The sequence below is a fragment of the Anomaloglossus baeobatrachus genome, chromosome 2 (assembly GCF_048569485.1).
Source record: "Anomaloglossus baeobatrachus isolate aAnoBae1 chromosome 2, aAnoBae1.hap1, whole genome shotgun sequence".
Classification (NCBI taxonomy): Eukaryota; Metazoa; Chordata; class Amphibia; order Anura; family Aromobatidae; genus Anomaloglossus; species Anomaloglossus baeobatrachus.
Window position 1 is genome coordinate 464813785 of NC_134354.1, and position 18340 is coordinate 464832124.

An 18340-nucleotide genomic window follows, 5' to 3' on the forward strand; every position below is an offset into this window, starting at 1 on the left:
CCCATGTCACCGATGAGCGATTTTGCAAGTTTTTGCGACGATGCAAAATCGCTCATAGGTGTCACACGTAACGGCATCGCTAATGCGGCCGGATGTGCGTCACCAATTCCGTGACCCCAACGAGTTCGCATTAGCGATGTCGTAGCGTGTAAAGCCCCCTTAAGACTTCTGCTTCCAGTTGGTTGAAATATGAGGTAAAAGGATTATTTAAAGTTGACCATCCACATATTTGTATCTCCTGATTCCCCGTAAAGTTGCTCTCTTGACCACATATAAGGGTCTGTTTCAATAGGCTAATAAGCAGCTGCCATATCCATTTGGTAATGGAATATTGAAACATGGAATTGGGCATATAGGAATCCAATATGCTAAGTCCTTTTTTCTCTACAATATCTGACATTGGAATGAGATCATCTTAAACATAAGATTTTTGGTTGCAATTGCACAGAAATTGCAAGTTAGGTCAACTTATCTTTAATTTTGTTTGATTAGCTTTAGACTATGCTGACACTTAAGGATTTTGCTCATTTTGTTTATATCCTAGGTTATATTTGTTAATGTGAATGTGTATTGCACCAATAATCAATACCAACATCTGCTTGGGCTCATTTCTCTATTTTTGTTTTAGTTTTTTAGTTTATGTACATATAGGGGCATCGCGCCCTCTTTTGTGATGTGCATCTTGTCTATATAGCTTTTTATGGACAAGTAGAAAACAGTCAGGCCTGGGTCCTGCACTGCCCTATCTACTTTGAAGCCTGCTGACATAAAGCAAGATCAATTAGAAGAGTTAGGCTATGTGCGCACGTTGCGTAAATACATGCAGTTACGCTGCGCTTTGTAGCGCAGCGTAACTGCATGCGTCCTGCGTCCCCTGCACAGTCTATGGAGATTGTGCAGGGGCCGTGCGCGTGTGGCGTTTAAGAGCGCAGCGCTTCGGCTACCGCCAAAGCGCTGCGTAAAAAGAAGTGACATGTCACTTCTTTCTTGCGCTTTGCCGGCAGCTCCTGCTCTGTCTATGGGAGGAGCTGCAGGCAGAGCACATGGAATCGGCTTTCACTACGGACATTTCTGCAGCGATTTAAAGCGCACATGTGCTCTTCAGATCGCTGCAGAAATTTCTGCAGTGACTGTACGCATCGTGCGCACATAGCCTTAGGGTCCATCCTGATTTGGTACACCTAGTCAAGGTGAGATGGCTTTTACCCTCTCTTTGTCAAAACAGATTCAACTAAGTATCTTAGGTTATTTAATTATATTACTACAGTTTACTTACTTACTGCAGGGTATTTGCTCATTTTGTTTTTATCCTAGGCTCTGTTTGTTAATGGCCACAGTGTGAATATACACCTACTGTACATATTGCACTTATACAAACATGTTCTTGCTCAATTCTTTGGTTTTCCATAAGATTTTTACTTGGAATTGCAAGTTTGCCCAATTTGTTTCCAATTTTCTAGAATCAGCTTTAGGCCCCCTTCACACGTCCGTGATACACGTGCGTGTTTGGTCCGTTTCCGTATATACCGGAGACACGGCCAAACGTGCACCAATGTTAATCTATGATTGTGGTCACACGTCCGTTATTTCATTATGTCCGTGTGTGCGTGTCCGTGATCCGTATGTGTTTGCGTTTGGCACGGATGCATGTCCGTTATCTGCACGGAGCACGCACACGTGGACACAATGAAAGTCTATGGGTATGTGCACACACGTTAGTAAACACGTATGCATATACCTATAGTCCGTGTCCGTTTGGTGTTTTTATTTCTAGTGATGTCGGCTATTCTTTCTATTTCTCTGTATGTCGGTCAATCTCCCTGAGTCTGTCTCTCTGTCGGTCTCTCTGTCTGTCTGTCCCTCTCTCACAGTCTGTCGGTCAGTTTCCCCCCCTCTCTCATACTTACCGTTCCCCGATCTCCGGCGCAGCGCTGCACGGCATTCACACTGCTGCGGCGGCTTTTACTATTTTGAAAAAGCCGGCCGCCCATTAAACAATCTCGTATTCCCTGCTTTCCCCGCCCACCGGCGCCTATGATTGGTTACAGTGAGACACGCCCCCACGCTGAGTGACAGGTGTCACACTGCACCCAATCACAGCAGCCGGTGGGCGTGTCTATACTGTGCAGTAAAATAAATAAATAAATAATTAAAAAAAAAACGGCGTGCGGTTCCCCCCAATTTAAAAGCCAGCCAGATAAAGCCATACGGCTGAAGGCTGGTATTCTCAGGATGGGGAGCTCCACGTTATGGGGAGCCCCCCACCCTAACAATATCAGTCAGCAGCCGCCCAGAATTGCCGCATACATTATATGCGACAGTTCTGGGGCTGTACCCGGCTCTTCCCGATTTGCCCTGGTGCCGTTGGCAAATCGGGGTAATAAGGAGTTATTGGCAGCCCATAGCTGCCAATAAGTCCTAGATTAATCATGTCAGGCGTCTATGAGACACCTTCCATGATTAATCTGTAAGTTACAGTAAAAAAAACACACACACCCGAAAAAATCCTTTATTTGAAATAAAAAACACACACAAATTCCCTCATTACCAATTTATTAACCCCGACAAACCCTCCATGTCCGGCGTACTCCACAGTCCTCCAGCGTCGCGTCCAGCTCTGCTGCATGGAGGTGACAGGAGCAGCAGAAGACACCGCCGCTCCGGTCACCTCCACACAGCAAATGAGATGAGTAGCGCGATCAGCTGCTGTCACTGAGGTTACCCTCGGCCACCGCTGGATCCAGCGGTGGCCGCGAGTTACCTGACTGACAGCAGCTGATCGCGCTACTCACCTCATTTGCTGTGTGGAGGTGACCGGAGCGGCGGTGTCTTCTGCTGCTCCTGTCACCTCCATGCAGCAGAGCTGGACGCGACGCTGGAGGACTGTGGAGTACGCCGGACATGGAGGGTTTGTCGGGGTTAATAAATTGGTAATGAGGGAATTTGTGTGTGTTTTTTATTTCAAATAAAGGATTTTTTCGGGTGTGTGTGTTTTTTTTACTGTAACTTACAGATTAATCATGGAAGGTGTCTCATAGACGCCTGACATGATTAATCTAGGACTTATTGGCAGCTATGGGCTGCCAATAACTCCTTATTACCCCGATTTGCCAACGGCACCAGGGCAAATCGGGAAGAGCCGGGTACAGCCCCAGAACTGTCGCATATAATGTATGCGGCAATTCTGGGCGGCTGCTGACTGATATTGTTAGGGTGGGGGGCTCCCCATAACGTGGAGCTCCCCATCCTGAGAATACCAGCCTTCAGCCGTATGGCTTTATCTGGCTGGCTTTTAAATTGGGGGGAACCGCACGCCGTTTTTTTTTAATTATTTATTTATTTATTTTACTGCACAGTATAGACACGCCCACCGGCTGCTGTGATTGGGTGCAGTGTGACACCTGTCACTCAGCGTGGGGGCGTGTCTCACTGTAACCAATCATAGGCGCCGGTGGGCGGGGAAAGCAGGGAATACGAGATTGTTTAATGGGCGGCCGGCTTTTTCAAAATAGTAAAAGCCGCCGCAGCCGTGTGAATGCCGTGCAGCGCTGGTGATCGGGGATCGGTGAGTATGAGAGAGGGGGGGACACTTCAGTCAATCGGGGGATTAGCGGTCACCGGTGAATCCTTCACAGGTGACCGCTAATCAGTACTCGACACAGACAGAGCCGCGGTATGAGGATGAAGTCGGGTGAAGTTCACCCGAGTTCATTCTCATCGCGCAACTCTGTCTGCTGTCAGCCGACATTTATAAACGACATTGTGCATCACACACACGGACATTACACACGGACATTACATGTTCACATACACGTTTATTCCACACGCACACACGGACGTTCTGCACACAAACATGGCTAGCATACGCAATTCACACAGGTGCCACACGGACCATAAAAACGGACACAAAAACGGGACACGGACCCGAAAAACGGCCCGTAACACACGTGCGTGTTTTTCACGGACGTGTGAAGGGGGCCTTAGACTGTGCTGATACTCAGATAATATCAAATTTTAGTTTGTAGCGTTAACTCAAAATTTAAGGCATCTTAACAGTGTAGTGAAAAATATTCTTCATAATATCTTATAAAATGTGAATAGAACCCCAGATAGGGGTCTTTGTTATATCTTCGTTATTTACAAGATCAGAGTTAAAGGGGTATTCCCATCTCCAAGATCCTATTCCAATATATAGTAGGTGTAATAATAATAATAATAATAATAATATTAGCAAATACCGCCAATTAAAAATGTAGTATAGTTATCCTGATATAGCCATGTCTGTGACCTCATGTGTGGGACATTAAAGCTTAGGTACCCATGCTTACCACAACGAGCAATTAAATTTATTATTATTATTTATTATTATTATTATTTTTTATTTATAGAGCACCATTAATTCCATGATGCTGTACATGAGAAGGGGGTTACATACAAAATACATTTACAAGTTACCGTAGACAGACTAGTACAGAGGGAAGAGGGCCCTATCCTTGCGGGCTTACATTCTATAGGATTATGGGGAGGAGACAGTAGGTGGGGTGTAGATTGGGCAGCAGATCCACACGGTGGTCGGGCGGCAGCTCCGCGCGGTGGTCGGGCGGCAGCTCCGCACGGTGGTCGGGCGGCAGTAAGTTCAATGTAGATTGTAGGCATTTCTGAACAGGTGGGTTTTCAGGTTCCGTTTGAAGTTTGCAAGGGTAGGGGTTAGTCTGACGTGTTGATGCAGCGAGTTCCAGGAGATTGGGGATGCTCGGGAGAAATCTTGGAGTCGATTGCATGAGGAACGAATGAGAGAGGAGGAGAGAAGGAGATCTTGGGAGGACCGGAGGTGACATGTTGGAGTGTAGTGGGAGATTAGTTCGGAGATTTACGGAGAAGAGAGATTATACACAGCTTTGTAGGTCAGAGTTAGTAGTTTGAATTGGATACGGTGGAAGATTGGGAGCCAGTGGAGGGACATGCAGAGGGGAGAACCGGGGTGGTATTGAGGAGAGAGGTGGATCAGTCAGGCAGCAGAGTTAAGGATGGACTGAAGAGGGGCGAGCGTGTTGGCAGGGAGGCCACAGAGGAGGATGTTACAGTAGTCGAGGCGGGAGATTATGAGGGCATGCACTAGCATTTTAGTAGATTGCGAATTGAGGAAAGGGCGGATTCTGGAAAGATTTTTGAGTTGAAGACGGCAGGAGGTGGTGAGGGATTGGATGTGTGGTATGAAGGATAAGGCAGAGTCAAAGGTAACTCCGAAGCAGCGAGCTTTGGGTACTGGCGAGAGCATGGTGTTATTTATTGTAATAGAAAGATCAGGTGGAGAGTGTAGGTGAGATGGAGGAAAGATGATTAGTTCAGTTTTGGCCACATTGAGCTTTAGGAAGCGAGAGGAGAAGAAGGAGGATATAGCAAATAGACATTTCGGGATTTTGGACAGCAGAGATATGGCATCTGGGCCAGAGAGGTAGATCTGGGTGTCGTTGGCATATAAGTGGTATTGGAAGCCATGGGACATTATGAGTTGTCCCAGGCCAAATGTGTAGATAGAAAAAAGTAAGGGTCCTAGGACAGAGCCTTGAGGGATGCCAACAGAGATTGGCGGGATGAAGAGGTTGTGTGAGAGTGGGAGACACTGAAAGTGCGATTTGAAAGGTATGAAGAGATCCAAGAGAGGGCAAGATCTCTGACACCAAGGGAAGAGAGGGTCTGTAATAGGAGGGAGTGGTCAATGGTATCGAAGGCTGAGGACAGGTCTAGAGGTCTAGAAGTAGGAGTATAAGCTTGTTAGCTTTGGCAGTAAGTAAGTCATTCGTAATTTTAGTCAGGGCAGTTTCGGGAAAAATGATGTAATGTAAATAACTGTCACCATATGAGTGGGTTGTAACTATAGATACCTAAGCTTCTGCAATGCCCTGCACATGAGGCAAGTGACATAGTGAATAAGGACATGGGCGTACCTAGCGAGGGCGGGGGGGCAGCTGCCCACCCTCTAGAAGCAGGGGCACGGTGTAGTGGGCCGGTGCCTGTAGTGGGCCGCTGTATGTGCAGTCACGCCGCACTCTTCAGCAGTGTGTGCATGCCAGGCACACTAGCTGCAGCAGGAGCAGGAGGCAGCACGCTGGGCTGTGCCAGCCCTACTGTGTGACATTGTGCCCGGCATGCACACACTGCTAAGAAGTGCAGTGGTGGAAGTGCCGGTGATCGCAGCTTCCTCTTTCCGTTCCTATTCAAATGTATTTGCGTCTTTCAGACGTAAATACATTTGAACAGCGCGTCGGGACTGGGCCCCGCCCCCGACGTTCAGCAACGTGATGAGATCAGCACCTTGCTGACGTCATCACAGTGCTGTGGGCGCCACATTGGATGCATCAGGAAGTGGAAAGCGCTCCATGGAGGAGCCGAAGAGACAAGTTTAATTAATATAGATGAGTGGGGAGGGGCTGAGGACACATAACGGGGAACATTTGTGAAGGCACACAGCTTTGTGACAGGCAGAAGGGGAGTATTGTATTCCGAGGGAGGCAGGAGTGTGTAGTGATGGGGTAGTGTAATTTATGTGTGTAGGGGGTGCATTGTATTATGTCTGAGAGGGGGTAATGAAGGGTGCATTGTATTGTGTGGGGGTGGGATAATGGAGGGTGCATTGTATTGTTTGTGGGGGGAGGGGTAATGGGGGGTGCATTGTATTATGTGTCTGTGGGGAGGGGGTAATGGGGGGTGCATTGTATTGTGTGTGGGGAGGGGATAATTGGGGGTGCATCGTATTGTGTGTGTGTGGGGGGGAGGGGTAATGGGGGGTGCATTGTATTGTGTGGGGGGTGTAATGGGGGTTGCATTGTATTATGTCTAGGGAGGGGTAATGGAGGGTTCATTGTATTGTGTGTTGGGGGTAATGGGGGTTGCATTGTATTGTGTGTGTTTGTGTGTGTGTGTGTGTAGGGGGGGTGATGAGGGGTGCATTGTATTGTGTGTGTAGGGGGTGATGAGAGGTGCATTGTATTATGTGTGTGGGGAGGGGGTAATGGGGGTGCAATGTATTGTGTGTGTGAGTGTGTATGTGTGTGTGTGTGTAGTGGGTGATGGGGGGTGCATTGTATTGTGTGTGTGTGTGTGTGTGTGAGGGTAATGGGGGTGCAATGTATTGTGTGCGAGTGTGTGTGTGTGTAGGAGGTGATGGGGGGTGCATTGTATTGTGTGTGTGTGTGTGTGTGTGTGTGTGTGTGTGTGTGTGTGTGTAGTGGGTGATGCGGGTGTATTGTATTGTGTGTGTGGGGGGGAGGGGCGCAGAGAGATTTTCGTTTCATTCAACTTTTGAGTTCTAATATTTCACAACCTGAATGACCATGGCTTGCTCCCCCCCACCCCTAGTTTTGATCCTGGGTACGACCATGAATCAGGAGAACTATACTACATTTCTATTTGGAGATATTTGCTATTATTATTATTATTACACCTACTACATATTGAGATAGGATCTTGGAGATGGGAATACCCCTTTAAATCAGTTTAATAGAATGTCTTCATGGTATTTCATATCTTTTGCATGTTTCTGTTCTGGTCTATCAGATAAGCAAATCATAATCAAATGTGCTTTATACCATTTAAAAAGACAAAAACAAAAAAAAAAAACGGAATTACTCATTGTGTCCAATATATAATTACTGAGAAATTGATTACCATTTACAATAACAGCAGAAGATGTTCAGGGATTTAAACCTCTTGTTTAATCTTGCCACAAACAAATATAAGAAAAGCTTTGGAGAGCTGAATCTGTGTATGTATATACAAAGCTTGTATAGAGTGACCCAGCTAAAATGCTAAAATATGCCATAAAGTTGTGTGTTCAAATGTGGCAAAAAAAAGTGCCTTGTGACCATAGGTTTTTAAGCCTTTCTGAAAATGGTAGTTCCAAATTGGCAGGAGAGATGGGGGATTAGTATTAAGGAAATGTACATTCAGGAGTAAATAAGATTAATTTTTGCCAAAATATTCTGATCATTACAAAAACCTATCTGAAAATATCTGAAAACATGGGTCACACATTGGGTTAATACATACAAGTGCTCAGCTTTATTTTGTGAACAAGCTGATTGTAAATAGAAAGAACTGGGCACAATTACTTATTGCATTTGCAGTTGTTTTTATAATTTTTTTTCAGTTTTTAATGCTGTTTTTATTTTTGTGCCAAATTCTTGATTAATTGGGAATCTGTCAGTAGGATCAACCATCCTAAAGCAGGTTTTACACGCTGCGACAGCACTAGCCGATGCTAGTGATGCCGAGCGCGATAGCACCCGCCCCCGTCGTACGGCCGATATGTGTTGATCGCTGCCGTAGCGAACATCATCGCTACGGCAGTGTCACACGCACTTACCTGCCCTGCAACATCGCTGTGACCGGCGATCCGCTTCCTTTCTAAGGGGGCGGTTCGTTCAGTGTCACAGTGACGTCACAGCTGCGTCACTGAACCGCCGCCCAATAGAAAAGGAGGGGAGGAGATGAGCGGCCGGAATCTCCAGCCCACCTCCTTCCTTCCTCCTTTTCCGGTGGAGGCAGGTAAGGAGATGTTTGTCTTTCCAGCGGCGTCACACACAGCGATGTGTGATGCTGCTGGAGCGACAAACAACATCGTACTGTCGCTGTAGCGATATTATGGAAATGAGCGACGTGACGAGCTACGATATCGCACGTATTTGCGCTCATTGATCGTCGCTCATTTGCGTCACACGCTGTGATCTCACTACCGGCGCCGGATGTGCGTCACTACCAACGTGACCCCGACGATATATCGGTAGCGATGTTGCAGCGTGCAAAGCCCGCTTAAGTCTGCATGCAGTTGATAGAACGACGAATAAAATGATAGCTATATATCTGCGAACCGATGTCTTCTTCTATAGAAAAGCACATTTTTCTTAATATCTAAATGAGCTATTAAGTTCCATGGGCATGATATAATCTAGTTGAAAATCTTCATCCACACCTTGTTTTAAAGGGAAGGTGTCGATAAAAAAAGAAATAAATTCAATAACTGAAAAAAATGTAAAGTATTAATGTTTTAATATTTTGTGAAAATATGATTATTTGTTTTTAATTGATCAAAACATAAAAACAATATTTTAAAAGTTTGATATTTTCAACTCTTAAACACAAGGTGGAGCAGCTGCGGAAATCCTACTGTACAACTAACTCACATTACAACTGCAGCAAAGTGTGTGGAATCTGCTCTCCCGTGTGTGATGTCACCGCTCCCCCTCCACTTCTGGGTGTTTCTAAAAGGATAAGGGAGAATGAAATTTAGGGACACAGTGTGGAGCCATTTTTTTGGTGACTGCAAAGTGATCCTAATATGCCTAAAGTGTCACCGAGGACAGCTGTCATAGTGTCCCACTGTATAATATGCCCCATATACTCTTCCTCATATTCCTGTGCCCTCATATACTGTGCCCCCATATACTCTGCCCCATATATACTCTACCCCCATATACTCTGCACCCATAAACTGTGCTTTGAGCACTGAGAGGAGGAACTACCAAGACTCCAGGCTGATAAGAGTAGCTGTCGCCCAGAATCGGAGGTCCCTGGTGACATGCTGTGAGGAAGGGTGATCTGCAGCCTGAGCTTTTGCACTGCACTATAGATGTCATGTCGTGATCACCACTCCCAGCCGCATGCACTCACCTCAGACCTCCCCCTTGACAGCCTCTCCTGTCAGCTTGGTGCCTGTTCCTCCTGTCAGCAATCATAGCACAGAGCAGTGAGGAGCTACTAGGAGTGGAAGCCTGAGGTGAGCACGTGTGGGTGAGGGGGGTGAGCGGCGGTGGAGAGGAGGTGAGTGGTGGAGTGGGGGAGCAGTGGAGTGGGGGTGGGAGTGGTGGTGGGGAGAGCAGCACACCAGGATCAGTTAGGGCGCAATCACTGAAGCCCGACACCGGTACTCACCCCATCCTGAGTGGGTGACGGGGAAAGTGCAGTACACAGCATATGCTGTGGACTACACAAAGATGGCGGCAGGCTCCTCTCAGAGGTGTGATCCGGACAACCCAGCTGGCATGTCCAGCTCACAGCAGGGATCTCTTAGTGTAAAATATAGGGTCGGAGTGTGACTATCAGACCCAATGCACAGGGAGCTGCTGTATTTGAGATGAGAAACTGTCATTACTCCAAGATGGCATCCCCCAGTGTTTTAGTAAAAAAAGAATTAAATTAAAACTAAATAAATATTGGGAAAAAAATACAAACATTAAAAAAGTGACACCTTCCCTTTAAATGAAAAGGGGCCTTACCAGTGTGATACATTTAATAATTAACAGTATGCTCTTCTGATCCAACTGCAAAGCTATATGTGATTGTAACTAAAACAAAATAGCAGAGCTGAACTTTGACTATATACAAACACATCTCCAGTTGTAGCTGTGCTGTAAGCTCAGCTGCTCTGCCCCTTCTTTCATATTGGCCATAGACTGCCTTTGAAATGGAAGCTGATGAAGTATTAGTAGTAATCAGGCACAGTTCTGCAGCAGAGCTCAAAGGACTAAGAGAGGAAAAGAGCAGCTGCACATACCGTTTTTTTCGGACTATAAGACACACCGGACTATAAGACGCACCCTGGTTTTAGAGAAGGAAAATAGGAAAATAAAATTTTAAGCAAAAAATGTGGTCATGACACACTGTTATGGGGCGAGGATCTGCTACTGACACTGTTATGGGGGTAATGTCCCCAAATTCTCTGGTAATGATCCTCCTGCCTTGTATATGATCCCCATCCTTATATATATGTATCCCATCCTTGTATATATTCCCATCCTGCTATATACCGCCATCATGGTATATATTCCCATCCTGCTATATACCGCCATCATGGTATAGCCCCCATCCTGCTACATAGTGCCATCCTGGTATATGCCCTTATCCTGCTATATACCGCCATCCTGCTATATACTGACATCGTGCTATATACCCCCATCGTGCTATATACCCCCATCCTGCTATATACCCCCATCCTGCTATATACCCCAATCCGTCCTGCTATATACCCCCATCCATCCTACTATATAACCCCATCTATCCTGCTATATACTCCCATCCATCCTGCTATATACCCCCATCCATCCTGCTATATACCTCAATCCGTCCTGCTTTATACCCCCATCCATCCTGCTATATACCCCCATCCATCCTGGTATATACCCCCATCCATCCTGGTATATGGCCGCATGCTGCTATATATCCCCATCCTGGTATATGGCCTGTAACCTGTGGCACACAAAAAAATAAATGTTTATACTCATCTTTCCTCGCTCCATGCAGCATCGCTCCTCCTCCTGTCAGTGCCGGTAGCAGCGCCGCTGGAGTGTGGAGCCATCACAGTTTTCTGCAGCATCGCGATCTCCTCCTGTCTGCCTGTCAGCTGATTGGTGTGGACATTAGCGCTGCGCACAGGGACGACGTCATCGCTGTGCTCATCGCTTTTTACATAGATCAGATGGCGGGTGAGTATACTGATTCACTGCACCCCGCGCTGATGATGATGCGCGGGGAGCAGTAAATACAGCAGCACATGATCACTCCAGGCTGTAGTTGCCAGGGGTGATCACGAGGCCGGCTGTTAATTATGCGCGCACCCCCCGCCCATCATCCCGCCCACCTGTCAGCACCAGCGTCAGCGCTGAGAGATGATGGGCGGGAGGATGGGCGTGCATATGAAATGAGTGGGCCCACGTGGTCACGGTAGGTGCTGCTACAGCCTGCTCGTGCCCCCGATGACCCATTCCACCGCAGCACCCTCATTCCCTGCAGCCATATTCAGACTATAAGATTCACCCCCCACTTTCCTCCAACATTTGGGGGGAAAAAAGTGCGTCTTATAGTCCAAACAATACGGTATGTTGGTAATGAGACAACATTTGGCTCTGCTATACTGTTTTATAACCACAATCAGCTATGTAATGAGATCAGGAGAGCATCCTGCCAATCATTACATGCTTCACACTGGTAATACACCCTTTCAATTAAAACAAGCTCTGTGGGTAGACTATCTATGTCCTTGTCATAGATCTTAACAGTCCACCTATCAAATTCATTGCAAGTTATACCACATTTGTGGAATAAAATAACTCACTCCAGAAATGTACTCCATTTTGTGACTAGAAGACATTTCTGAAAGAGATACATGGCACTTTAAGATGCCACTAATTTATTAAGTGGATATGCCTTTTAATGAATTAGATGCCTCATAGTCCAGTGGCCACGTTCTATAAAGCACCGCTTTACACGCTGCAATGTATCTTACATTGTGTCGGCGGAGTCACATCGTAAGTGACGCACATCCGGCATCGTAAGGTATATTGCAGTGTGTGACGGTAAAACGTTCATCGCATACACATCGTACCTTTCTCTAGAATTGCACGCCAGATCGTACCCGGGGTAGCACACATTGCAGTGTGTGACACCCCGGGAACGATGAACAGATCTTACCAGCGTCCTGCGGCTCCCTGTCCTCTATGCGGAAGGAAGGAGGTGGGCGGGATGTTTACGTCCCGCTCAGCTCCGCCTCTCCGCTTCTATTGGCCGGCTGCCGCGTGACGTCGATGTGACGCCGAATGTCCCTCCCACTCCAGGAAGTGGACGTTTGACGTCCACATCGAGGTCATATGGAAGGTAAGTATGTGTGATGGGGGTTAATCGTTTGTGCGGCATATTCAACAAATTGAACGTGCCACACATACGATGGGGGCGTTGCAAATCGCATACGATATCGTATGCGAAATTGCAACATGTAAAGCAGGCTTAAGACTAGAATACACCAGATATAAATGCTATTCTCCATAACAGAAAATGTGCAAGCCCACAGCACTACCGTATTTCATATTAATACTACTTTTAAAAAATTACACCAAATTAAATTTATGTAAAATATATGTCTAGTAACTGATTAATCAAACATGAGGATAATGGAAAAATCTAAATATATTTAAAATTATACACGAAACATATGACCTTAACTAAGGTATGTATGTACACTAACTTTTTATACTTATTTTCCTTCCAAATCGGGAATGTTCTTCAATTATATTATATTTAGGCTAATGAATCTGCTGCAGATGCATTTGATAATTAGATTTGCCGGCAAAAGTCAGGAATAATATCACTTCAGTGGTTTTATGGATATTTATGCTTGATAAACAAGCCCCAAAGTAATGCAATTACCACAAGTTCATTATTCCAGAATAACCAAACTATTACTGCTCAATTGTGTAAATCTTTATAATCATCTATATGTGATTCTAACTGATGAACCATGAAGCATAAAACAAATAGAAAGAGATCTAACCTGAGGGCCCCATCCATGGCACGGATACATTATAGCTGTGTGATTCTCCTGTGGGCCTTGGTCTAGACAAACATCTTTAGCTTTGTTGTTTCGCAGCTGTGGAAAGAAAAACACTAAGTTTTTTATTTTTTATACTTTAAAGAACATTTTGAAGTCTGTCGAAAGATCGCTCAGGCAGTGCTGAAACGGAACAATGCCCTTCAAAATAACGTTCCATTTCTTAGCATGTATCTAACTGCTTTGTTGATGCTCAATAGTTGTAAAAGAAGCAAAGAAACTATCAAATTCTTGTCTATTTATGTAAAGGGTCTAAAAAACAAAATATTTTGCAAAAAGGAAATCCTTATCTCTATGTAGATTATCTGCTACATTGCCACAAAATGAAGAAATTGCATTTGATAGGATTTGAAAGAGGGAAGATTTAATTGAATATTTGCTAGAATTATGGTACAATATTATCCTTCACGAAAAATATGGTGTAAATGTCATATACCAAATTTAGTTTTGTGTTTTTGTTTTAGCTCCTACCAAAGAATTCTTGAAAAATATTTAGAAAAATATTCATTTAAAGTTGCCAGCTATAAAATACATCTAACATGTCTATTGAGCTGCACAAAGATTATTTGCCATTTTGCCAAAATTTTCTGCACTTTATGCCAGAAATTCTAGCTACTCAAGCACCCTGAGAGATTAGTTATAAGGCCGGTGTCCCACTTGCGATTGCCTCTCGTGTATCCCGCTCGCGTTTCGTGGTGCATCATCCATCACGAACTCATAGAGATGCATGCAACCAGCTCGCTTCTGTGAGCAGTGTGAGTCCATGACGAGTGATGCACCGCGAAACTCGCGCGATATACACTCGAGGCAATTGCTAGTGGGACACCGGCCTAAATCTACAACTTTGCTCAGCACATTTCAACTACAATATTCTTATTTAGCAAAGGAATATCAGTGAATAAATTAACAAATATGTCAAAAATTAAAATGTGAACAGACGAGTGAAATATATTTTGACTTGTTTAATCTACACATTTTTTCATGTTACACCCACAAACTTAAAGGGAACCTGTCACCAGATTTGGGGCCTATAAGCTGCGGCCACCACCATTGGGCTCTTATACACAGCATTCTAACATGCTGTATATAAGAGCCCAGGCCACTATGTAGAACGTAAAAACAACTTTATAATACTTAACTAAATGGTCGCTGTGGTGGAGTTGGGTCATATGGGCGTCTCCATTCTCCGGTGCCGGCGCCTCCTCTTTCGGCCATCTTTGTCATCCTTCTTCCGAAGCCTGTGTGCATGACACATCCTGCGTCATCCACACTCATCGGAACTGAGGTCCTGCACAGGCGCACTTTGATCTGCTCTGAGCAGGGCAGATCAAAGCATTGTACTGCGCCTGCATGGGACTGGCGACTGTGCATGACGTAGGATGCATCATGCACACAGGCTTCAGAAGGAGGATGATGATGGCCAAAAGAGGAGGCGCCGGCACCAGAGAAATGGAGACGCCCATATGGCCCAACTCCACCGCAGCGACCATTTAGATAAGTATTATCAAGTCATTTTTTATGCTCTACACAGCGGCCTGGGTTCTTATATACAGCATGTTAGAATGCTGTACATAAGAGCCCACTGGTGGTGGCCGCAGCTTATAGGCCCCAAATCTGATGACAGGTTCCCTTTAAAGGGACTCTGTCAGCACAGAATGACTGCTCAAACCAAGTACAGGCGCTCATACATCATGGGGGGGGGGGCAGACATTTAAATACACCTTCACTCCTGCTTGTTTCCACCTATCACTACCCTTCTCTGGATCTATGTAGCCAAAGCTATCAATCAAAGAAGAGGGGACGGTGAAAATTGAGGGAAAACAAGCAGGTGGAAAGTTGTATTTAAATAATTAAGTCATAATTACTTAATAAATATAACAATATAATAAGTGTTTAATAATTATATTTGTTCCCGCCATGATGTACTGTGTGCTTTATTGGTTTGAACAGTCATTCTGTACTGACAAAGCCCCGTTAAATGTATTTTATTGGGATTTTATGTGATATACCAATATTAAAGTATGTAGCAAGTACAGTATCTGTGAACTGTAAATTAAATGATACATGGTTTTCTAAATATTTTAAAAATATAAGTCTGAAAATTATGACATGAATTTGTATTCAGCCAATTTGAGTCGATACTTTGTATGACCATCTTTCGCTGCAATTACTGCTGCTAGTCTTTTTGGGTATGTTTCTACCAGCTTTGCACATGTAGAGGCTGAAATTGTTGTCCATTCTTCTTTGCAAAATAGCTCTAGCTCAGTGACATTGGATGAAGAGAGTCTGTGAAAAGCAATTTTCAAGTCTTGCCACAGTTGGCAATGTAATTTTAAGCTTGTTGTATGATGACTAAAACAATCTTAGATATAGATAGATAGATAGATAGATAGAAAGATAGATAAAAGATAGATAATTCATAAATAAATAAATGAATAGATATATAGAACGATAGATAGAAAGACAGAATTGGTAGATAAAATAGATATCCTGCAGATATATTATTTCATAACCCCGCTACATATTTTAAACTTGCACCCTTTAGTGCCTTTAACGTTACATTAAAGAGATTTTAGGCTTGATTAACTTCATAACTAAATAATTAAAACTATGACGCGGGGTCCCATCTATTTTTGATAACTGCCAAATGTAAAACAGACAGCTGTGAGATGATATTATTAATGGTTATTGTACCCTTCCCATCCTAAAAATACCAGTCCGCAGCTGCCCTAGAAGTGGCACATTACATTAGATGCACCAATTCTGGCGTTTCACCTCAGCTGTTCCCAAATGCCCTGGTATGGTGTCAATTATGGTAATGGCATTTGGGGTTGATGTCAGCTTTGTATTGTCAGCTGGCATCAAGCTCTGGTTTTAGTAATGAAGAGGTGTCTATCAGACACCCCCATTATTAACCCAATAGATGTAATTAGAAAAAACACACAAATTATTTAAGAAACAAATACTCCCTGACTTTTTTCCTGGTTCACCAATTTATTTAAAAGAAAAAAAAGCATATTGATCATTCTATTGTTTTGGATGTGTCAGCCACTTGTGGGTGTGCAACTTTTAGTTGGATTTTGACGGAAAAAATAAATAACATATGGGTGTCAAAAAATGGTGACACAGCTATTTTTTTAACCACTAAAATATTTATAAAAAACATGATTTTGGTGTCCCTGTAATTTTACTGACCTGCATTTTACGCCATATGAACATCATAAAAACAACACCCCCCCCCAATATGGGGAAATTGCAATTTTTTTATCACAATTTCACTCAACTTCAAAACCTTGAGGTTTTTTCAGTACATTATATTATAAAATGAATGGTATCATTCAAAACTACAACTCGTTCAACAAAAAATAAACTCTCATACAGATATGTTCAAAGAAAATTCAAAAAATTATGGCTCTTAGAACCAAAACTGCGGAGTTGGAGTCGGAGTTATGGAGTCGGAGTCTATGTCCATTTTGGTGGAGTCGGAATCGGTATAAAATGGATCAACTCATAAAACATATAATAAATTGGGTATAGTAGTTCAATGCAGTATGTTATGAATATTTTTCATAAGAATTTGGGAACGTTATGAAATGTCCAATAAGTGTCTGTTCTATTCCTGATCAAAGGATCTAGGCTGTTAGTTGAGATGACTCTGTGCTGCACTTTACGTACATTATAAGTAGTAAAGCTCCTCCTCTACAGATAAGGGTAAAACCACACTGGGAAGGAAGGAATGCCTGAACTCATCTCAGAAATTCTAGAACAGATTCTCGCTATTATAACTGACACTTCAGACATGATAAGTACAATGAAACTTATGAATGAGAATAATGAACGTGAACAGCAGCTAGAAAAAAAAACCCTTCAGATTCAGTATGTTTGAGATGGAAGGCCACAGTACTGTTCCTGTAACTGATCAACAAGCAGATATTACTACAGAAAACAAAAAAATAATACTTTAGAAGTAGATGATTTATTGAAGCTGCTTCATTTCTCTCCTATTCATGACATGTGCTGTATTGTGCACATGCTGCAGCCGGCAATAAGAGATAGTCTGCAAGAGGGATATGCTGGAACTCTGATTGGCTAAGTTAGGAAATTTTTTATTGCTGTAAGAACCACTAAAATTGTTTCCATCTTGAAGAGATGTGCAGGAAAAGGAGCAATTGTCGATCAAGCCACTCAGTGGGGCAGCACTTGTTTAGTGATCGAGCAATTGCTTGAATTGAAATCCCTTCTTGTAGACTGGTCAAGCATCAGGTAACACTAAATGAATGTCAACAGACACAAGCTGGCTGAATCAAAGGAATTGCTTCATCAACCATTTATAGTGACTATAAAATTACAAACTGAGGATTTAACTCTTGGCATTATTGAGGAGAAGAAAAACTTGCTGTTTTGCCTGTCCCAAAGAGGAGATTTAATTGCAGATGGCATTGCTGCTTCAAAGAAACAGAGAAAGACACTGCACTTAGGATGAGCGGCTACAGGATGGCTTAGAGCAGGAGGAATTGTGTCATCCAGGCCTACTGCTGCCGTATCTTCAGCCTTATCAAATCAGTGTAATTTTGAAAAGTATTTGCATGACATGGAGCAGGCAAGGCGTTGCTGCAGAGGAAAATATTCCAGTCCCAAAGCAAACAGATTGACGATATTTCAGCGAAATTTTCACTTGCTCTCATAGAAATAGAAGAGTTTAACTGTTCAACAAAACTGACTGTTCATGAGGCAATGCCTTTATAGCCTGAGATTGTTAGAGATGTTGTCCATGTGGTTAACACTTTGCCACCAACCCAAGTTAGTGTTGAAGTTTGTTTTCTGGCCTTAAAATATTTATATCAGATGTGAGGTCATCTATGATGGAGGATATGATTGAGGCCATACTACTTCTCAAAACAAATTCATAGACTGCACAAATGGTATTCAGTACATTTTTGTTGAAAATTGTTTTTTTCCCAC

The 18340-nt window shown here is 43.7% G+C and overlaps 1 protein-coding gene across 2 annotated transcripts in view; it reads right to left on the bottom strand.

Annotated features, from left to right (window-relative positions):
• GALNT17 (polypeptide N-acetylgalactosaminyltransferase 17) overlaps positions 1–18340 on the bottom strand; it is a 581607-nt gene that overhangs the window by 8653 nt on the left and 554614 nt on the right. For both annotated transcript variants that reach the window (XM_075336335.1, XM_075336337.1), the window contains one exon: positions 13322–13417. In XM_075336335.1, coding sequence (XP_075192450.1) covers positions 13322–13417 — 96 coding nt within the window. The remainder of the gene's footprint in view (positions 1–13321; positions 13418–18340) is intronic.